The following is a 23607-nucleotide window of genomic DNA, read 5'->3' as shown; positions in this document are numbered from 1 at the left end:
CAGATTTGTTCAATATCATATTTGTGTATAGAAAACCCAAAGGAGTTGATTTTAATTGCAAGTATTAGGAAAGAAAGATCATAAGGAGCATAAAATAAACTTGCTGAGCAAGGTATTAAAGCATTACATATTCACTGTCAGGCTGCATTCCCTGTTGGAAAGGAGTGGAGAAGGTGGAGGACTTCTTGGCTACCCTGCTTTGAAATGAGAGGCTACAATGAGAAAGGAAGTGAAGAATGTGTTTATGATGGCATGTAATATGTCTAAAAGAAATAACAGCTTCAATCTTGCTTTATTTTTCAGGAAGCAATGATAGTTGCTATCAAAAGTTTACCTCCTGGAACGTTACTGAACATCATTGGTTTAGGCTCGAATGTGAGGACTCTCTTCTCTTCCAGTCGGCTGTGTAGTGATGTAAGCTCCCAACCGTAAATATAAGTCAATTCCTTTAAGTGTTTACAGCTTAAGTTGGAACAGCACAACCATTTATTTTAAATGTTCTGTTTCAACAATTATTTTGTAATATTTTGTGCAATTATTTGAGGGGTGAGGTGGGATACGGTTTTCCTATATTTCTGCAGAAGCACACCGGCCGGTGAGAGGATGTAATAGTTTCTGAAATGAAAGACGAAACCGGTCACCCATTTTCCCTTTTTGTTAGAACAACTCATCATCAGTTGCTTGCTGCCATAAACTTTGAGACGTTCTAATTGAAGTACCGAACAAGATGAAAAGGTTGAAAGATTAGCTTTATTTGTTGCATGTGCATTGAAACGTGCAGTGAAATGTGTAGTTTCGTGTCAATGCCCAGTACAGTACAGGGACTGTGCTGAAGGCAACCCGAGAGTGTTGCCTTGCAACGTAAGCCCGCTCGCAGCTTACTGATCCCAACCTGTACGTCTTATGGAAATGTGGGAAGAAATCGGAGCACTGGACTACGCAGTCACGGGAAGAATATGCAAACTCCTTATAGACAGCAGCAGGAATTGAAACCTGATCCTACAGCTGCCACTGTAAACCATCACAATAATGAATACACTACCATATCACCCCAAGAGAGCAATATTCATGACCTTTGACTTGAAATCAAACCTGAAATTGAGCATTTAAATTATGGGCCATGCAATATTATTAATTCACTCTCATCTTACATTAATTCTGTGCAGTCTCCAGTGAAGCTTTTTATTTGTTTAAAGGAGACCCTGTCCTTGGCCTGTGAGTATATTCAGAGAATGGGAGCTGACATGGGCAGCACCAATATCCTTGCTGCTTTATCCTGGATTTATAAGCAACCGGTGCTTTGTGGGTATCCTCGACAGCTCTTTCTTTTGACTGATGCATCAGTGTGCCATGCTGGGAAAATTATAGAGCTGGTTCGAAAATATGCAACCTCAGCAAGGTACGTCGCTTATGAATCTTTCGTACTTGTGTTCCATTAGATAAATGCTGTGCTACCGATCGATCGCTATACTTATCTTCAAAGGGTACTTACTGAATTTATTTTTTCTATTTCACTGCATCTTATCTGCATGCTGCCTGCCCATTGAAGACATCATCTGAAACACAGGTCACTTTCCATGGGAAAATGTGGGCGGTCCAGCACTTCCTCATGATCAACTGTCAGATTCTCTCATAGCAACGCAGAAATGGGCCTCTTCAGGTCTACCTCATCCTTGCCAATCATTATGCCTATCTACACTGGTCCCATTTGCTTACATTAGGCCTGTGTCCTTCTATGGCTTTCCTGTCCAAACTCCTTTTAAGCACAGTAATTGCATCTGTCTCAACCATCTCCTCCGGCAGCTTGTTCTAAACATAAGATCAACCCCCCCTACCTCTTATATTTTGGTGAAAATAAACCCAGCCTATCCAGTCTCACCTTATAACTAAAGCCCTCGGTTCCAGGCAGCCCCCGGGTAAATTTCTTCTGTCCATTACTATATGAACAGTTATTTCCTCAGACCAGATATTGGAAATGCTGAAGCCAATGGGCAAGATCATGCTGGCCCTGCCCCATACCTCATGCTTCCTTGCAGCTTGTTGCTCCCAGTGCTGTGCTGGTATCACTGCTGTGTTTGTTCCATGAGGGGTAGTGACATGGGTATGGTGATCAGGCTACAGACACTGAGGCTCTGCCCATTGACCACTTGATGACCTTCTGACAGCTTCTTCTATCCAAAGACTTTTCCGGCATTGCTATAAGTTTCTGATGATCAAACAAAATTCAAAGAATTGAAGATAATAGTTATTCTCTTAAAAACAATGATTTTGCCTGAAGCATTATTACCATGTAAATTAATTAAAATATCAATATAATATGAAAATTGACATAAAATAAAAGCAAGCAAGCTACATGTCTTTCTAAGCAAATGACTGAGGCTATGCAGGTCTGAAGCTGGGAGGGGTGAAGGGAGGGAAGTTGCAAAGTGCATTCAGCTCCTCATCTCCGTGTTGTGAAACACAAGGCCAGATGCTTCTCCCTGCTGGTAGCCTGCAATCCGTATGGAACCAGTCAGTCCATCAGCATAATGCTGCCCATTGTCTAACACAAACCCCAAGCCAAAACTATCAAATCCATTCTGCTTTCTGGAAACTGCTTAAGGGCGTACCTCCTTGCTACATCAGTATGATGTTTAACTTGACAGGAGTTACAGGTCAGATAGTCATTCCACCACCAACAATGCCTTTTTTCACAACATTCTGTCTCAGTTCCATCTTTGTTGCTTTTAGGTTTAACCAGTCCAATGGAATTCTTACCTATTCTCAGTAACACTGATCTTTAATCCTCAACCTGCACGATAACGAGTCCACCCATCATCACCCAGGTGCTCACCAGTTGAACTGACATTGACACTTAGGAATAGCCTCTATTGAAATTGTCATTCTTGTTTAGGAATTAGAGGTTCACACAAAAATAATTCAATATATATATCAATTGGCTATTTAACATCGTTGGAAGGTCCTGTTTGTAAGTAAGTTTCTTCGTGATTGTATCATTATAGTGAAAATAAGAAACATGCACGTTATAAAGAATTTTATGTTTAAAGTGGTACAAATCTTTCCATCAAAGTTTGTTAATCTAAAGTCTATATGACTTTAGTTTGCCTTCTCTTTCTTGCATTAACCCAAGTGAACTAGTTTGATTCGCCAATTATATATCCAATTAGTTTTTAGTAATAATAGTTGACAACACTACTTATTTGGTCAAAAGGAAGAAACGTGTTGAGAAGATCAAAGTTGTTTACTAAATGTCTATAACAATAAAGCAAATTAAAACTAGTTATTAGGAGATTTATTAGGCTGGCGTCCAGGAGTCATGCACTTACCTGCTGATTCCAAGGAAAATGCCATTAGCAAAATTGGCAGCATAACTGCACAGTTTACAATGCTGGCAGTGTTTAAGGCCACTACCATTGCCCATGCAGGGGTTCAGTAAACATTTCTTGTAGCTCATGATTAATATTAACTGCTTTCATTATCGTAGTTTTAAAGACAAATTACAGAAAAAAATTATGTATTTCTATTACCACAATTTTAACTGAAGATTTCAATAGATGTTTCAGTTATGGGCTGGGTCCGAATGCTTGCAAGCGGTTACTACACAGAATAGCAAAGATCACCGGTGGAACATTTGAATCTTTCAGTGAAGGTGAACAGCTAAAACCCAAGGTACGTGGCCAATAAGACTGAATCATAAGCTGAGATCAGTTTGGCTTGATACTGTATAAAACAGACAATAAATATCTGGCTGATTAACAGTTGTAGTTCTTTCTCTTCAATTCTGATATCTAAACCCTATCATATTAATCTTTTACAAACCCATCACTTCTTCTAATCATCTCTGTCAGCTTTAGACCAATATTTCCTCATCCCCATGTTTTGTGTAAACTAAATAACGGGCAAAATACATAGGCTATCTGTGAAACTGATGTTAAATTTGTAAAGAAAATATCAAATAGCATTGTTACTTCAGTGTTTATGAAATTCGACAGAAGTAGAATAATTTAAAAATAAAATGGTGTTGAAAATGGCATATTGCTAGTTAAAGCTGGATTGTCTAAATAAAAAACTGCCCATAATTGGTCAGTGTTTTGCCAGTTCAAATTAACCAGCAAATTCATGTGGCAGTCTGATTTAATGTTACTTCCAGATTAAAATATTCTTGCTGTTAGTTGAATGGCTTGAATTCTAATTGAACGTGTAAATTCTTCATAAGTGTGAATTGAAATGAAGATAACAAAGCAGGTGTGTGGGAACCTGTCTTGTCTTGCCCTCAGGATAAAAATCTGCTGACTTTTCATGTATGCCTTGGGCAGTTAGGTTTGCTGGTTCAATTTCTTGCTAAAGAGTAGGGCACATGTAATCATTTAGACATAATTTCCCAGCAATAGCTGAAATAAAATTGAAGAAAATAGATGGTTTTTCATTTATTGTCATTATATTTAATAACTTGTATCTCTTCAGTAACATCAGAATACTGCTACGGTTTTAGTTCCAACTTATATTGGCAACAAACCAACTAAAATTAAGATGTTTATGATTTTGCTGAATTGTTTTCAGAGATTATAATGGTCAGTATACTCTAATAATATCCTAAAGAGGGGAAATATTGAGACTCTTTCTTTAACATGACTGCTTTTCAACCAAAGATTTAACAGACTCAGGTTCTGCATGGAATGAATGCAAATAAACTTTAATGATTCCTCATTTGGAGAGCTCAGTGAGCCAGATTACCCATTATGTTATCAGAAAAAAATCACAGAACAGGACCTGAATATTAATGTATTTTTTTCTCTATCAATCAGCTAATTAAATCTTTAAAGAAAGCAATTGAGCCAGTCTTGAGTGACATCACCATCGAATGGTATCTCCCAGATACTTTAGAAGTTCTTCTGACTCCGATCGAAATTGGACCTTTGTACCCAGGCGACCATCTCAACAGCTATGGAGTCATTTACGATCTTTCTGGATTCCAGAAGAAGAAGAATGTTGTAAGTCTAGTCTGAATCTTCTCATTACATTCAGACCAGAAAAGAACACAAGCACCAGTATTCAGGACAGTGAACAAATAGAAAAAAAGTAAATAATGAGAAAGGCAAGTTCAGTTCAAGTAGATACTGACAGGTGAAGAAGAAGAATGGGAAAATCAGCGAGTGGCTGAGGGATGTCAGGGATTGTGCTGGTGAGAGCAGATAGCAACGGGGAAAAAGGTGATGGGAAATGTACTCGCTCACTGTAGAAAGTGGTGAGGTGATTACTATACTGGTAATTTCATGGGCACGTGAAATTGGAATGGTTGCTGACTTGTGACCACAATAGATGGATTAGGAGGAAAGGATTAGAGATGAAGGACATGGAAAGGAATACATATTCAGAAAAGTATATTTGCTGTGAAAAGTGGAAAGAAAGGGTAGATTGACCTTGTGAATAGATTTTAGTCAAATCACAATCATCAGAATATCAGGAGGTCTGGATGCTTCCATGAATCTAACATTAACTGAACCAGCTTCTGAGTTGGTTAATATGTTTCTTTCCAAAAAGCTTGTTACAAAAAGTCCCTGGAAGAAAAGTAAAAAAAAAATCAATCTGAAATGCTAGGTGTGTTTAATAGCGTGTAACTGCTGGAGAGCTCTGTGAATTAGATGTGTCTCATACCGGTACTCAGCCTGCTTTCTGTGTAAGTTGGTGGTTTGTGTCAGTGCTGAGAGCACAGGAACTCTGCTCAGTTAAGGGTATCTGCTGATTAAAGATATGTTTTGATGGCAATCTGATTTTTTTATTGAGTTAATGGAATTAATTACTGAAGCAGATTAAACATAATTCACGAGTAGATGATGTGTTCAGCAAGAGTGACCTAGGATGAATTTCTCTACACAACTATTTCTGAGTTATTTCTTTGATAAACAGATTTAATTTAAAAAGTTGAATACCGATACATTGATATTGAACCAGAAGAAATATAGATTTTCTCATTTGGATAAAAGGTTCGCTCTGATTTTAATGACAGTGACTAACTTCATGGGAAATGTACTGAGAACACAGGAGCAGGATTGTGCCACTTGGACCATTGAATCTGCTCCTCCATTCTATATGGCGGATTTATTATTCCTCTCAACCCCATTCTCCTGCCTTCTCCACAAAACTTTTGACCCCCTGACTAACCAAGAAACCTATCAACCTCTGCTTTAAATGCACTCAATGACTTGGTCTTCACTGTCGTCTGTGGCAATGAATTCTACAGATTCACCACCCCCTGACTAAAGCAATTCCTTCTCATTTCTATTCCAAATGGATGTCCCCCTATTCTGAGCTGTGCTCTCTGGTCCTAGACTCATCCACTATAGGAAGCATCCTCTCCACATCCACTCTATCTAAGCCTTTCAATATTCAATGGATTTCAGTGAGATACCCCTTCATTCTTCTGAACTCCAGTGAGTACATCAAACACTCCTCATGCATTAACCCTTTCCTTCACGGAATCATTCTCATAAACTGTTGTGCATTTAATATTTTGTAATATTTGAGTAATATTGTAAATATATTGTTTGCTTCAGCTTTTTTGTTGTTTACATAATTCATTACAGGTAATATGTAAAAGTATGTGAATGACATACTTCACTATGCCACTACATCATAGGTGTGCACCTCGTTAAAACTTAGAACAAAGCATCCACATTCTCCCAGGCTCCCATTTTTCTTTATTAGTTTTATGTTTTGGGGTTACAAAACATAACAGTGGCAACAAGGAAGTTTTAAACGAACATGAGATGACTACCTGTTGAAGCGCAGTGAGATATTAAAGTTAATAAAAGTGCAGTGATTTTTTTGATTGAGTTTTTTTAAAAGAAGTGTAGCACACTTTCTTCGCAAGACGAGAGAAACAGTCAAGTAAAAAAAAAAGTGTCGAACTTGGTTTCTTCAAGAAGGGAGAGGGACAGTTGAATTAAGAATGAAAGGCAGAAAATGGACGGAATTCATGGGTTCATAAACGCTGAGTACTGGATGCTAATAATACTTTAAAACAAACAGAAATGGCTGGCTACATTGGAAAGATAGACGCATTCGATTGCATAAGGGATAACTGCTGTACGTATACAGAGTGAATTTAATGGTTCAACTCAATGGTTCCTTTTAATATCAGAAAATGTATACAATATACAATCTGAAATTCTTCCTCTCAGATATCCTCAAAACAGAAGAAAGCAAAGAATGAATGACAGAGAAAAAATTAAGAACCCCCAGGCTTCCATGCCATGCCCCCCATGTCCCTCCCTCTCCCCTTTCCCCCACTTATTCTAGCAGAAAGCATCAGCACCCTCACCACCCACAATACAAGCAACAGCAAAGCCCCAAAGAGAGACCATGATCTACAGTCCATCAAAATCTACTTCATTCCAACAGTTTGACACATCTTAGGCTCTCTGTCTCTCTTTCTCTCTCTCTCTCTCTCTCTCTCTCTCTCTCTCTCTCTATCTATCTCTCACTGCTTTTATTTTGAGTTCCCCAGACTCCAGAATCTGCAGCAAATGCTCACTCACCACCAAGAGAGAGAGAGAGTGTTTACCCGAGTGCAGAGATCTTCGATGGCTGTACTCGCTGTCTGGATGTTCTGCCTCCCTGTGACAATGGCGAGAAATTGGGTCCACAGGGCTTCAGTAGGGTGCACACCAAAGATGCCCATCTTCAGGTCGCTTCTAGAGATATCGAAAAAGCAGCCAAGCGACAAGACCCAAGGATGGGGAACACGCTGCAGAGAAGAACCACAGTTTGAGTGCAGCTGTAGATCATAGACTCCGACAGGACTCCAGCCACCTTGGAAAGGAATATAGAAACATTAGAAGAAGAATTTAAATTGTTTTGCTGATACACCAGGAGGAGTCGCCCTCTGTCGACATATTTTGAGCTGTATATTGAAGCAAATGAAATAGCCAATGAAAAGCAAGTGTGAATATTGCTGAGTGTAATTGGTGAAAAGGCATACAGTTTGCTTAGAAGTTTAACTGCTCCAACCAAACCAGCTGAAATGAGCTTTGCTGATATTGTGAAAGTAATGTAGGAACATTTAGACCATAAGGCCATAAGACAAAGGAACAGAAGTCGGCCATTCATCCTATCGAGTCCGCTCCACCATTTTATCATAAGCTGATCTATTTCCCCATTTAGTCCCACTCCCCTGCCTTCTCACCATAACCTTTGATGCCCTGCCTACTCAGATACCTATCAATCTCTGCCTTAAATACATCCAATCACTTGACCTCCACTGCTGCCCGTGGCAACAAATTCCACAGATTCACCACCCTCTGGCTAAAAAAAATTCTTTGCATCTCTGTTATGAATGGGCGCCCTTCAATCCTTAATTCATGCCCTCTTGTACTAGACTCCCCCACCAAGGGAAACAACTTTGCCACTTCCACTCTGTCCACGCCTTTCAACATTCAACATGTTTCTATGAGGTCCCCCCCTCATTCTTCTAAACTCTAAGGATTACGGTCCAAGAGTGGTCAAACATTCCTCATATGTTAATCCTCTCATTCCCGAAATCATTCTAGTGAATCTTCTCTGAACCCTCTCCAATGTCAGCACATTCTTTCTTAAATAAGGAACCCAAAACTGCACACAGTACTCCGAGTGAGGTCTTACCAGTGTTTTATAGAGTCTCAACAGCACATCCCTGTTCCTATATTCTATTCCTCTAGAAATGAATGCCAACATTGCATTCGCCGCCTTCACCATCGACTCAACCTGGAGGTTAATCTTAAGGGTATCCTGTACGAGGACTCCCAAGTCCCGTTGCATCTCAGAACTTTGAATTCTCTCCCCATTTAAATAATAGTCTGCCTGTTTATTTCTTCTACCAAAGTGCATGACCATACACTTTCCAACATTGTATTTCATTTGCCACTTTGCCCATTCTCCCAATCTATCCAAGTCTCTCTGCAGACTCTGTTTCCTCAGCACTACCGGCCCCTCCACCTATCTTTGTATCATCAGCAAACTTAGCCACAAAGCCATCTATTCCATAATCCAAATCATTGAAGTACAACGTAAAAAGAAGCGGCCCCAACACGGACCCCTGTGGAACACGACTGGTAACCGGCAGCCAACCAGAATGGGATCCCTTTATTCTCACTCTCTGTTTCCTGCCAATCAGCCAACGCCCTATCCACGTATGTAACTTTCCCGTAATTCCATGGGCTCTTATCTTGTTTAGCAGCCTCATGTGCGGTACCTTGTCAACAGCCTTCTGAAAATCCAAATACACAACATCCACTGCATCTCCCTTGTCTAGCCTACTTGTAATTTCCTCAAAAAATTGCAATAGGTTTGTCAGGCAGGATTTTCCTTGAAGAAAACCATGCTGAGTTCTGCCTATCTTGTCATATGCCTCCAGGTACGCTGTAACCTCATCCTTGACAATCGACTTGAACAACTTCCAACCACCGATGTCAAGCTGACAGGTCTATAATTTCCTTTTTGCTTCCTCACCCCTTCTTAAATAGCGGAGTGACATTTGCAATCTTCCAGTCCTCCAAAACCATGCCAGAATCTATGGACTTTTGAAAGATCATTGCTAATGCCTCCGCAATCTCCACAGCTACTTCCTTCAGAACACGAGGGCGCATTCCATCTGGTCTGGGAGATTTATCTACCCTTAGATTATACAGCTTCCTGAGTACTTTCTCTGTCGTAATTGTGACTGCGCACACTTCTCTTCCCTGACACCCTTGAGTGTCTGGTATACTGCTGATATCTTCCTCAGTAAAGACTGATGCAAAATACTCATTCAGTTCCTCCGCCATCTCCTTATCTCCCATTAATCCAATTTCTCCAGCATCATTTTCTATTGGTCCTATATCTACTCTCAGCTGTCTTTTACTCTTTATATACTTGAAAAAGCTTTTAGTATCCTCTTTGATATTATTTGCTAGCTTCCTTTCATAGTTCATCTTTTCCCTCTTAATGACCTTCTTAGTTTCCTTTTGTAAGCTTTCAAAAACTTCCCAATCCTCTGTCTTCTCACTAATTTTTGCTTCCTTGTATGCCCTCTCTTTTGCTTTAACTTTGGCTTTGACTTCTCTTGTCAGCCACGGTTGCATCCTTTTTCCATTCGAAAATTTCTTCTTTTTTGGAATATACCTGTCTTGCACCTTCCTCACTTCTCGCATAAACTCCAGCCACTGCTGCTCTACCGTCCTTCCCGCTAGTGTCCGTTTCCAGTCAACTTTGTCCAGTTCCTCCCTCATGTCACTGTAATTTTCCTTTACTCCACTGAAATACCGACATATCAGATTTCGGCTTCTCTTTCTCAAATTTCACAGTGAACTCAATCATATTATGATCACTGTCTCCTAAGGGTTCCTTCACCTCAATCTCTCTAGTCACCTCTGGTACATTACACAATACCCAATCCAGTACAGCCGATCCCCTAGTGGGCTCAACAACAAGCTGTTCTAAAAAGCCATCTTGTGGACATTCTCTCTCTTGAGATTTAGAACCAAAAGCATTGTTGATGCAAAACGTTTTAGATTTCATAACCAGAATGAAAGGAACGGGAGTCCATTTCAGCTTATGTGGCTGAACGGAAGAAGTTTTCTGAGCATTGTCAGTTCAATGATGGGCTTAATGGTGCACTGAGATATTGTTCAATTTATTGAATCTTACAAGAAAGGAGCAGTTGAAATTGCTTTATCAATGGAAACCGTGGTCAGGGATGCAATTGAGTTGAGTTGCAGAAAGTGAGCGTGAACAAAACTACAACATCTAAGGTGAAACCTGCTTGGCTGAACAAGTTGTGTTATCATTGTGGAGGGGCTTACACACACCAGAACAATACAGGTTTAAAGGTGAAACTTGTAGAAAATGCAACAAAGTAGGACACATACAAAGAGCATATTGGGCTAACAAAAATAAATTAACTGCACAGGGAAGAAATAAAAATAAAAAGTCAAGTTGCAGTTTCAAAAAAAGCAAAATCTGTATCCTGTTGATGAAAAATCTGATAATAATGAGTTTGACATGTACTGTGTAGCCTTGAGATTTATATTGTGTAAACTAACAAGAGGCAAGCAAGTGGCTTACACCAGAAGTGAATGCAAAGTTACTTAAAGTGGAATTGGACCCTGGCTCAGCTGTTTCCATCATTCCACAAAATGCATTTGAATGGCATTTCAAAGATACTAAGCTGCAGAAGGCTGCTTGATTCTAGGATTGAATGGCTTGTCATATCATGACTGTTTGATGGCTCTGGGCCTGTATTCCTTGGAATTCAGAAGAATGATGGGTGACCTAATTGAAATCTATTGAATGGTGAAAGGTCTTGATGGAGAGGATATTTCCTATGGTGGGAAGTCTAAGACCAGAGGACACAGCCTCAGACCAGAGGGGTGTCCTTTTAGAATGGAGATGGGGAGGAATTTCTTTATCTAGGGAGTAAAGAAGGCTGTGGAGGCCAAGTCTTTATGAATATTTAAGTCAGAGGTTGATAGATTCTTGATTGGTCAAGGCATGAAGGGATATGGGAAGAAGGCAGGAGATTGTGGCAGAGAGGAAAATTGGATCAGCCATGATGGAATAGCAGAGCAAACCTAATGGGCCATATAGCCTAATTCCTATATTTTATGGTCTTATGATATCTAACTAACTCCTGTGTGAATTACATTTGCAACAGTGAAATACAACAACCAGCAAGCCAAATTGAACTTGTATGTAGTAAAAAGAGGAGGACCAGTATTTGGGGGTCATGGTTGGCTTTGAAAACTACAACTTGATTGGAGATCCACCATTTGCATGTCACATCCCCTGCAATAGAGTCAATTGAAAGCAAATCAAGAAAGGTACTGGATGATGTCACAGCAGTGTTTAAGGATGGTGTTGGAAAACTCAAACATATCAAGGGTTAAATGAAAATGCTACACCCAAGTTTTGCAAAGCCCATTCTGGTTTCTTATACCTTCCATGATAAAGTAGCCAGTGAGCTAGATCACATGGAGGCCGAAAGAATTCTTTCCAAGGTTGAGTGGAGCCCATGGGCACCGCTATTGGCTCTAGTAGCAAAGAATAATGGGTCTGTCAGGATCTGTGGTGATTTTAAGGTCACTATCGATCCAGTACTAAAAGTAGATCAATACCCTCTGCACAGAATAGAGGATATATTTGTAAACCCTTCTGGAGGGAAACACTTTGGCAAAGTGGACTTAGCTGAGGCCTACCTGCAGATGAAGATGGAAGATGAGTCCAAAGTGTTCCTCACCATAAACACTCACAAAGGGCTTTATCCCTATAATAGGCATATTTTTGGAGTAGCAACTGCAGTCGCTCTCTGGCAGAAAGCTATGGACCAGATGCCTCAAGGCTATCCAGGCACCCAGTGTTACCTGGATAACATTGTTACCAGTAAGGATGACAAGGAACATCTCCAAAACTCCAAGACAGTGTTAAAAAGGTTAGAAGTTTATGGACTCAGAGCATGATGTGAAAAGTGTCAGTTCTTTAAACCAAGCATCATTTACTGTGGTCACAGCATTGACACACAAAGTTTACACAGGTGTGCAGAGAAAATTCAAGCAATGGCGGATGTCCCAAGGCTAAATGACATGTCACATTTGGAGCCCTTTTTCAAATTTGTTAATTACTATAACAGATTCCTGCCAAACCTGGCTGCTGTGCTCCACCCCTTGGACTCATTGCTACAGATCGGGAAGAAATGAGGTGGTTTTTGTGAGGGGATCCTGGAGTGCCCTATTAACTGTTTGAAGAGAGACAGAGTTATTTATCACCGACAGTTTGTTTTGAAAAGAGAGAGAGAGACGAAGATTAACAGTTGGTCTGTCACTTTAGGGCACTGGAAGTAACTTTGGATTTCCACTTTGGAGACAGCACCGAGCAGCTCGAAAGTTGCTATGGTGACCGACAGCACATTATTGATGTTACTTTCAAGGACAGTTCTGCTTGCTTGCATTTCTTCACAGGCCAAGGAAGGAGGGACTCTGCGAATGACAGTTGATGCTCAGCACGGTGAAATAAATGGGAGGTCAGGTGATACAGACCTCAGACACATGATCTGGACACTGAATGAGCATTGTTGTGCCCGCAGAGAAAGTGGGTTTTGGAGGATCGATCAGGCGGATTGATCCAATCGCTCTTGCAATGAAGGAGAAGGGGTTGACTGGTGGGGAGTTGTCTATCTGTCCACCTTTGCCGGGCTGATAGCTCCACCACAGGAAACTGGTCCCCCTTGTTAAAGTCACAGTCGGTGACTTGTGAAGGATTTCGGAGGACGACGAGAAGATCGATGGCATCAGCTCACCTCAAGACTCAAATCCTCCTCTTCCCTTCCCTTCCCTTCCCTTCCCTTCCCTTCCCTTCCCTTCCCTTCCCTTCCCTTCCCTTCCCTTCCCTTCCCTTCCCTTCCCTTCCCTTCCCTTCCCTTCCCTTCCCTTCCCTTCCCTTCCCTTCCCTTCCCTTCCCTTCCCTCCCCTCCCCTTCCCTCCCCTCCCCTCCCCTCCCCTCCCCTCCCCTCCCCTCCCCTCCCCTCCCCTCCCCTCCCCTCCCCTCCCCTCCCCTCCCCTCCCCTCCCCTCCCCTCCCCTCCTTCTTCCCCCCCCCCACCAAAGACCACGAACTCATCATCGTAAGACTGTATCTTTTTACCCCTAGACTTAAAGAAGCTTGGCTTTTCATTCATATATTTCCACACTTACTGATTTGCTTACTTATATATATAATCATTGCTAATCTGTTTGATTTATCTACATTTATATTACTGTATTGCATAGTTACTAATAAATATTATTAGTTTATAGCAATACTGTACTCCAAAGTGTTTTCCATCTCTGCTGGTTCTTTATTCCCATCACGGAGTTCGTGACAAAATTGGGTCCTGCGTCCGCGATATGAACAAATTGATTGGGAGGCTGGTTTGAATTGATTGGGGAAAATTCCTTTTGATTTGGTCGTGTGGAATATCAGCAGAAATGGAGGGTGAAGTTAATAAGTTTATGGCAGAACCAGCCCCTGAGGCGTTGGAGGATGCTAAGAGGGATTTGCTGTGGGAAATTGCTCAAAAGTTAAAACTGAAGGTGACCACTAAAATGAGGAAAATTCAGATGCAGATGTTACTAGCCCAGCATTATGTAGCTAAGGGGGCGTTTGAGGAGGAGGTGTTAGAGTTATCTGCTGAAAGTAAGATACATGCTAAGGCTGAAGCTCAGTTGAAACTGAAATTGGAATTAATACAGCTAAAGGCTGTAGAAGCAGAAAAGAGGAGGGTCCGTGAGGCTAGAAAGGCAGAAAGACAGAGCAGAGGCAGCAAGACAGAGAGAAGAGGCAGAAAGACAGAGACAGCTCGAGAGGGAGAAATGGTAACGTGAAGATCACGTAGCAGAAAGGCAGAAACAGTTTAAAAGGGAGAAGTTGCAGCAAAGAGGTTTAGTGTTGGACCCTGATGATTTTTACAGCTCGGAGGGGCTAGTTTTGTGTGATGAATTTAAAGGTTGTGTTCCTGATGAGGTAAAGGCATACCCAGTGGCAGAGGATGCCCCTGCCCTGCAGGGGTCTGATAAGAAAGCAGACGAAGAAGTTTTAACCCACGGGGTTGAGTTAACTCCAAAAAAGAGTTTACCAGAGAATAGCTGTGAGGTTCGGGGTGACCTTGAATTTGAAACTGGGACAAGTGATGACAGCCCAGAAGAGGTAGCTGTTCTGATTGTATGTGTTCAGGTTGTTGAAGTACCTGTGAGTTCACAGGATTCTGAACCTTGTGTTGAGGCTCAGTTGAAGTCTGAGGTATCTGGCTTGGTTGGAAAGGAATGCAGTTTTTGTGTGTCAGATGATCTTGGTTCAGTGAATCAGGGGTTAACTTTGGTACCAGTGAAATGTGAGGATTCTCAGTTACTTGTATTAGACCATGTTTTAAAAAATTGGTCATGAAGTGGAAATTGGTGAGGTCAGTTTTGCTGAAAATAATGGGAAAAGTGCTGTTCCTGGACTTTTGGATAAAGTGCTGGGAAAGGTTGGATTGGTTGCATGACCTTTGACCCTGCTTGCTGGACAAATTCCTGCTGAGGAAAGATGTACTGCTCTGTTGAATTTTGTTTGGACATTTGAGCACCTGTCATAATGTTAGGCAGTGTAATGTTATGGAGAAGGAAGAAATTTGTTATGATTTTGGGGTGAAAGTTGCTATGGAAGCAAGTCGTAGTGAAGGTCGGAGAAAGTTGATAAAGAGATTGTTTGGCCTCTTTCATAATGTTTACATAATTCTCATCAGCCTGATAATGGTACTGAGTTTAATGAACAATGGAGGCATGTTGACAGCTCTCCAAGATAAGAGTGTTTCAGAAATTCAGCTAATGAGCAAAGCTGCTATTACGGCCTGCAATAGCAAAACCAGAGGTTTAAAGTATAATGATGTGTCACAGACTTTTCTACCTTCCAAATTTCGGCAGGACTTAGAGAGTAGTACAGCTGATAAGATTAAGGTGTATAATAAAGGTTTGTCTTTATTGAGGAAGGAATGTATAGAGGAACAGAAGCGAGAGTCTGGAATGGTGGCTTTAAGGGAGATAGCTCTCCTAGGAGAGGAGGTTCAGAGAGAGTCAGTGAGACATTACCTTAAAGATGGGATGTTGATGAGGAAGTGGAGACCAGCCACAGTGCCTGCAAGTCTCGTGGTGGTTCTGAAAGGTTACAGGGCTGAAATTTTAAACATGACTTACAGTATGCCTTTAGGTGGGTATCATGGAGTGAGAGAGACAGTGAATAGGATTTTGAAGGAATTTTACTGGCCTAGTTTAAGGAAGGATGCAGTGAGTTGTGTGGGCCCATTGCGAAAGACTGCAGTTGGTTATCAGTATGTGTTAACAATTGTGTGTGCTGTGTCTAGGTCCCCTGAAGCAATGTCTTTTGAAAATACGGAGGCCAAGATGGTGGTAACAGCATTCAGTAAGTTTTACACACTGGTAGGTCTGCCCAGAGAAATTTAATTTGACCAGGGCAGTAACTTTACTTCAAGAATATTCCAGGGGATAGTTAGAGAATTGGAAGCTAAGCACATGACGTCATCTACATATCACACAGAGTCCAAGGGAGCCTTGGAACGGCTCAACTCAACTCTTAGGACCACGATTAAAGCACATTATGATGTGAGAAATGGGAAAAATTAGAACGAGGGGGTTCCCCTCTTCTTATTTATTGTTGGAGATTCGATTCAGAAGGTAGTGAAGGGTAGTTTGTTGGAACCTGTGTTCAGTTACAGGCCAAAAGGACTTTTGACCCTACTCAGAGAACTCTGGAAGGGATTTAATAGGCTTTGTGACTTTGCCAAGGAAAGTTTACAAAATGGTCAAGTCAAAATAAGACACTTGTTTGCTAGAATTGCAGGTGGGAGAATTGTTATGGAACAAAATGGAGTCGTGAAATCTGATAATGGAATGGAAAGACATGTTTACCCATTGAATCTAGACTCAACCAAATGTCAGAATTCCATTGTTTTGAAAAATATTACTGATAAGGCCCAAAACCGAAAAAACAAGGAAAAGGACTAATTGGTATTTTGAAATGGTGCACATTTCAATTCACGTCATTATGAATTCAGCCCAGCCTATGAAACGGCATCTTCACAGAGTGAACTTTGAGAAAAGTAAAATGGTTGAACAAGGAATTAGAAACAAGAAGGAACACGGAAAGAGAATGGATGACTGTATTGATAGAGTGGGGAAGGCTAAATACCTTATTAAGATTGACTTGTTAAAAGAATGCTGGGGTGTTCCTTTAACAGGGAGGGTTAAAGGCATATCAGCATTTGTGACACCATCTAGACTGTATGAATACAATGTTTTATACTTCGGGATGAAAAATGCACCAGGGACATTTCAAAGAATAATCAGTTCTGTGATTGGAGGGTTAGAAAGCACAGGGGTTCATATCAATGATTTAGTGGGCTGGAATGACACGAGCGAAGAGCATATGGCAGCTGTAGAAAAACTGTTTGACAGACTTTCCAAGGCCAATCTTACGGTAAACCTCGCTAAAAGTGAGTTTGGCCATGCCACGTTTACCTATCTGGGTTATGTGGTGGGCCAAGGCCAACTGGCTCCTGTACAGGCCAAGGTTCAAGCTATTGCTGAAGTTCCTGTTCCAACTGGCAAGAAAGTATTAAGAAGGTTTTTAGGAATGGTTGGGTATTATAGAAAATTTTGTAAGAACTTTGCTGACATTGCTCTCCCCCTAACAAAACTCTTAGGGAAGAGTGAAAGATTTGTATGGAATGACATTTGCCAGGAGGCATTTGAACGTTTGAAAACCATCCTGTGTTATCATCCTGTGCTCAAAGCACTGGATTTTTCAAAACCATTCTCGATCGCAACAGACACTAGTGACGAAGCTGCTGGGGCAGTACTGTTACAGAAGGGTGCGGATGATATTGAACACCCAGTAGCTTATTTCTCAAGGAAATTTAACGTGAACCAGAAGAATTATTCAACTGTTGAAAAGGAGTTATTGGCTCTTATTCTGGCCTTACAACATTTTGACGTTTATACTTGTCCTGCTCAAAGACCTCTTGTGGTTTACACGGATCATAATCCGTTGGTGTTTCTAAATAAAATGAAGGATAAAAATAGGAGGTTGTTAAATTGGAGTCTAATATTGCAGGAATTTGATTTGACACTCAAACATGTGAAAGGTACTGACAATATTATAGCTGATTGCTTATCCAGATGTTAAGTTGGAAACTGTAAACATTTTTGCTCTGTCATCTGATGTTTTTTTTTTCACCTGTATTGTTTCAAACTCTGTAATTTACATTTAGGGGAGTGTGAGGGGATCCTGGAGTGCCCTATTAACTGTTTGAAGAGAGACAGAGAGAGGGTTATTTACCACCGATAAGTTGCTTTTGAAGAGAGAGAGAGATGAAGATTAACAGTTGGTCTGTCACTTTAGGGCACTGGAAGTAACTTTGGATCTCTACTTTGGAGACAGCACTGAGCAGCTCGAAGGTTGCTATGGTGACTGACAGCACATTATTGGTGTCACTTTCAAGGACAGTTCTGCTTGCTTGCATTTCTTCACAGACCAAGGAAGGAGGGACTCTGCGAATGACAGTTGATGCACAGCCTGGTGAGATAAATAGGAGGTCAGATGATACAGACCTCAGACACATGATCTGGACACTGAATGAGCATTGTTGTGCCCGCAGAGAAAGTGGGTTTTGGAGGATCGATCAGGCGGATCCATCTAATCGCTCTTGCAGTGAAGGAGAAGGGGTTGACTGGTGGGGAGTTGTCTATGTGTCCACCCTTGCCGGGCTGATAGCTCCACCACAGGAAACCGGTCCCCCTGGTTAAAGTCACAGTCGGTGACTTGTGAAGGATTTCGGAGGACGACGAGAAGATCGACGGCATCAGCTCACCTGAAGACTCAAATCTCTTTCTCTCTCTCTCCATTGCTACTCAACTAAAGACCACGAACTGAACTGAACTGAACTTTACTCATCATCGTAAGACTATGTCTTTTTACCCCTAGACTTAAAGAAACTTGGTTTTTCATTCATATATTTCCACACTTACTGATTTACTTACTTATATGTATAATCATTGCTAACTGATTTGATTTATCTACATTTATATTACTGTATTGCATAGTTACTAATAAATATTATTAGTTTATAGCAATACTGGACTCCAAAGTGGTTTCCATCTCTACTGTCTAAAGTCTACATGGCCTCTCAAAATGGCTGGAATGTGCTGCAGAAATCACAATTTGCTCATTTTTACCAGTGCCAGAATAAACTTGCCCTTGATGGGGTTGCCTTATATGGGGATTGAGAATTATTGTACCATCCAAGCAGAGAGCTAAAGTGTTGGAGACTCATGCTCATCATCTAGGCATGGTCAAAATGAAAGCATTGGCTCGAAGCTTTGTCTGGTTGCCTGGGACATATTATCAGATCGACAGCTTGTCATGCACTGTGTGGGGTTCCAGCACACACAGAAGATGCCAAGAGCAGCCTCTCTCCATCCCTGGTAATGACTTGCATTGCCCTGGCAGAGGATTCGTGTAGATTTTGCCGGATCATTCATGGGCACAAATTTCTTGGTAGCAGTGGATGCACCTCCAAAGTGGCCTGAAGTGTTTCCAATAGCCTCCACTACAGCCTCACACACTGTTGATGTGTTGAGAGGCCTCTTCTGAAGCACTAGCATTCCAGAACATTTAGTCAGTGACAATGGACCCCAGTCTGTTGCGGACCAGTTTCAGTCATTCCTGGAAATGAATGGACTAAGACGTGTCACATCTGCACTGTCCAACCCAACCACAAGTGGCTCAATGGAAAGGTTTGTCCAGAGTCTAAAGAATGCACTGCAAGCAATGTCAACAGAACACACTACACTGACACTGAATCAGAAGCTTGCCAATTTCCTCCTTGCATATGGCAATGCAGCACTATGTCTATGCTCTTCCTGGCTTGCCCCTCGCACTCACACTTAGATGTCCTCAACCTGGTCTCAGAAGGAGTATGCAGGATAAACCACTGAGACAAATTGAGGACTCTTCAAACAAGGAGGTTTGATATTTCACTCCTGGACAAGCAGTCTTGGTGAAGGACTACAGAGGTGATCAAAAGTGGGTACTTGGAAAAATTAAGGACAGAACTAGACCACTCTCCTACACGGTGGAGATTGCATCCGATGTTATCTGGAGATGGTGCATCAATCAATTGAGGAGAACAGAATCAATTGTTAGAGAAAAAAAGGTGTTGAGAATTACACTGTGATTAAATCTCTAGACCTGGATAGAGCAATTTAAAATTTACTATGCTGTGGTTGTCTTATACAGTATAGTAGCTGAAATATATATAAGTTGAGATGCATTCTATATTGAATTGGAGTTTATAACTGAGTAGAGAGGAGTATTCTGTATTTAATATTTCAGTAGTAATACAAATATATTGTTTGGTTATGCATTCTTTTGTTTATTTAATTCATTATGGGTTATATGCAAAACAATGTGAATGGTATATTTCTTAAGTGCATGCATCACTAAGTAAAACTAAATGTACGCCTTCTTCCGGGCTCCTGTTTTTTTCTTTTAATTAGTTTTATGATTTGGTGTTACAAACCTCTTCTGGGCCCTCTCCAATGCCAGCAGATCATTTCTTAGATAAGGGCCCCAAAACTGCTTACAATACTCAACAAGTGTGTTGTGACTAATAGTTTGTAAAGCCTCAGCATCACATCCTTGCTTCTTATATTCTAGTCCTCTCAAAATAAATGCTAACATTGCATTTGTCTTCCTTATCACTGATTCAACCTGAAAGCTATCCTTTAGAGAATTTTGCACAAGGGCTCCCAAGTCCCTTTGTATCTCTGTTTCTTTTAAAAAAAAATCTGTTTAGAAACTAGTCTAAGCTTTTATTCCTTCAGCAAAGTTCCTGACCATATACTTCACTACATTTTGTTTCATCAACCACTTCTTTGCCCTTCTCACAATCTGTCCAAATGTTTCTGTAGACTCCCTGCTTCCTTAACACTATATGCCCCTACACCTATCTTTGTATCGTCTGCAAATTTGGCCACAAAACCATCAATTCTGTCATCCAAACCATTGATGTATAAGGTGAAAAGGTGTGATCCCAATATTGACCCCTAAGGAACTCAACTAGTCACTGGCACCCAACCAGAACTGTCCCCCTTTATTCTGACTCTGCAGCAGGCTAGTTAGCCAATGTATCCAAGCTAACATCTTTCCTGTAATGCCATGGGCTCTTATTAAGCAGCCTGATGTGCGGCATCTTGTCAAAGGCCTTCTGAAAATCCAAGTAAGTAACATCTACTCACTCTCTGTTGTCCATCCTGCCTGTTATTTCCTCAACAGGTTTGCCAGGAAAGATTTCTCCTTAAGGAAACTAAGTTGACTTTGGCCTACCTTATCATGAGCCTCCAGGTACCCCAAAACCTCATCCTCAATAATGTACGCCACCATCTTCCCAACCACTAATGTCAGGATAACTGGCTTATAATTTCCTTTCTTCTGCTTTCCTCCCTTCTTAAAGAATGGAGTGACATATGATATTTTCCAGTCCTCTGGACCATTCCAGAATCTAGTGATCCTTACTGGTCATTACTGATGTCTCCACATTCTCTTCAGCTACTTCTTTCAGAACCTTGAGCGTATCCTACCTGGTTTGGTTGACTTACCTACCTTTAAACCTTTCAGTTTCCTAAGCAACTTCTCCTTAGTGATAGCAACTACATTCACTTCTGCCCCTTGACACTCCCAAATTACGGGCATACTACTACTGTCTTCCACAGTGAAGATGAATGCAAAATACTTATTAATTTTGTCCATCATTTTTTGTCCCCTATTAATATCTCTCTGCTGTCATTTCCAGCAGTTCAATATCCACTCTGTCCTCTCTTTTACTCTTCATATATCTGAAAATTCTTTTGTATCTACTTTAATATTATTGCCCAGCTTACCTTCATATTTCATTTTTTCTCTCCTTAAGGATTTTTAGTTGCCTTCTGCTGGTTTTTAAAGGCTTCCCGATTTAAGAGATCAATAATACAGAAATCTGAAACCCTGAATTGCACCAGTTCCTCAGCCAGTCATTCACCTGTACTATTGTCCAATTCTTGCCCTGACTAGCATGTGGTAATGGGAGTAATCTAGTGATTAATACTGCTCTTCAGCCTCTACCCCAATTCCCTACACTCACTGTGCAGGACCTCTTCCCTCTTTCTACCTAAGTCATTTGTTCCAATGTGCACCACAACTCTGGCTACTCACCCTCCCTCTTGTGAATCTTCTGCAGCTGCTCTGAGACACCCTGGACCCCAGCACCTGGGAGGCAACACACCAACCTGGCTTCCCTTTCATGGCCACTGAAACTGCTGTCCATCCCCCTCACCATTGAAACTCCTATCACTGTCACTCTGCTTGATTTTACCCTTCCCTACTGAGCCTCAGAGCTAGCGCAGTGCCACTGGCCAGGCTGCTGCTGCTGTGGCCTGACAGGTCATCCCCCCAGCAGTATCCAAAGGGGTATACTTGTTGCTGAGGGAGAACTGCCACAGTGGAACCCTGCACTGACTGCTTACCCCCTTACTTCTCCTGATGGTCACCCACCTACTACTGAAGCCTGCACTCTGGGTGTGATCACCTCAGTTAAAGTCTCATCTATGCAGTTTTCAGCCTCTCAGATAATCCTGAAAATGTCCAGCTCCAGCTACATTTCCTTGACCTTGTCACTGACGATGCACTTGTTACAGATGTAGTCATCAGGGAGACTGTTAAATACCCTGAAATCCCACATCTCACAGTAGGAGAATTCAATTAACTGAACTACCATCCTGCCTACACTTGTTATAACTCTAACTTCATAAACTTAAGTTCTAGCCTGCACCCTTTCTCTCCTAAGCCTGTTGAACCAAAGCTTGACCACTCTAACACTATCCACTCAAACAATGCCTGCTCTGTTTAAACCTTGTTTCTTTTTATTGGCTCTTGTTAAGTTGCTATTAACCCAAGCAGTCTCCTGTTCCACAGACAAGTCTTGACAGACCCCAATTACTTTGTAAAACTGCCATGTAAAGTCCACAAGGAACTGTTACCAATTTGTTCCGCAATCTCCTGCTCCACAGATAATTATGAATGTTTATATCTAATATTTATTTAACTTTGAAAATTTACAGCTAAAAACCTAGACATATTGTAGATAAAGCAGCATGTTTCTAAAGCACTGTTAAATGAGTCAGCCAACTCTGTATTCCAGGTTCCTGAGGGATCTTCCACCTCCATCTTGACTGACAGAATGACTTTTGAAAAGAATGACATTGAAGAAGCACTGAAGGAGATTTCCACAGAGTTTTCAGGCGTAAATGCTGAGGAAAATGAAAAATGTAAGGGTAAGATACGTGAAATTGAAACCATTTCTTGAGTCACTTACAACCTTTATTTTCCTTGACAAATCATTAAGCAGGGGCTTGTTAACTTTGACTTCAAGGACAGATTTCTTGGGCCTTTTGCTGCGCCATCACCATTTTGCTTAACGTAATGATGGTTGACCTCCCTTGATAAAGAAGCCCCAAAGGTTGCAATTGGTTTGTTGTTTAATCACACGCATTCTTATAACCTATTCACCACATAGAAGTGGAATAGTTCTAATAGTATTTCAATAATAAGTGAGTGTAAGATCATTTTGATACTGAGGATTTACTTTGAACAATTTTAATTATGTTTTGACCAGCTGTGTTTCTGATACCTGTAGTGACCCATCATTTATGTCTCTGAACCAGATTACTGAGGGAACCTTTTGCATGTGAAACATATTTATCCATGCAATGTTTCTATTTTCTCTTCAAAGACATAGAGCTGCACTGTTAGTCCAAATAACTTGAATTAAAACTAAAATTGTGGATTCCATAAGTGTGTTGCGGAGTATCACTGATCAGCTAAAGAAGTCCAGCTTTTTGATACCAAATGTGTGAGTTTATTTATTGCAGTTATATTCCTCCTACCTGGGTACAAGGTATTTCAAAGCAAAGTGAAGAAATAGAAACATAGAAAACCTACAGCACAATACAGGCCCTTCAGCCCCCAAAGCTGT

The 23607-nt window shown here is 41.0% G+C and overlaps 1 protein-coding gene across 8 annotated transcripts in view; it reads left to right on the top strand.

The window, feature by feature from the left end:
• vwa5b2 (von Willebrand factor A domain containing 5B2) overlaps positions 1-23607 on the top strand; it is a 171446-nt gene that overhangs the window by 97224 nt on the left and 50615 nt on the right. For 7 of the 8 annotated variants that reach the window (XM_072255143.1, XM_072255138.1, XM_072255139.1 and 4 more), the window contains 5 exons: positions 304-414; positions 1197-1399; positions 3555-3669; positions 4806-4991; positions 22774-22906. In XM_072255143.1, the coding sequence (XP_072111244.1) occupies positions 304-414; positions 1197-1399; positions 3555-3669; positions 4806-4991; positions 22774-22906 (748 nt within the window). The remainder of the gene's footprint in view (positions 1-303; positions 415-1196; positions 1400-3554; positions 3670-4805; positions 4992-22773; positions 22907-23607) is intronic. The other variant, XM_072255145.1, reaches the window with a different exon arrangement.

This window comes from Mobula birostris, chromosome 4 (assembly GCF_030028105.1).
Source record: "Mobula birostris isolate sMobBir1 chromosome 4, sMobBir1.hap1, whole genome shotgun sequence".
Lineage (NCBI taxonomy): Eukaryota > Metazoa > Chordata > Chondrichthyes > Myliobatiformes > Myliobatidae > Mobula > Mobula birostris.
This window is presented reverse-complemented; position numbering and strand designations above follow the sequence as displayed.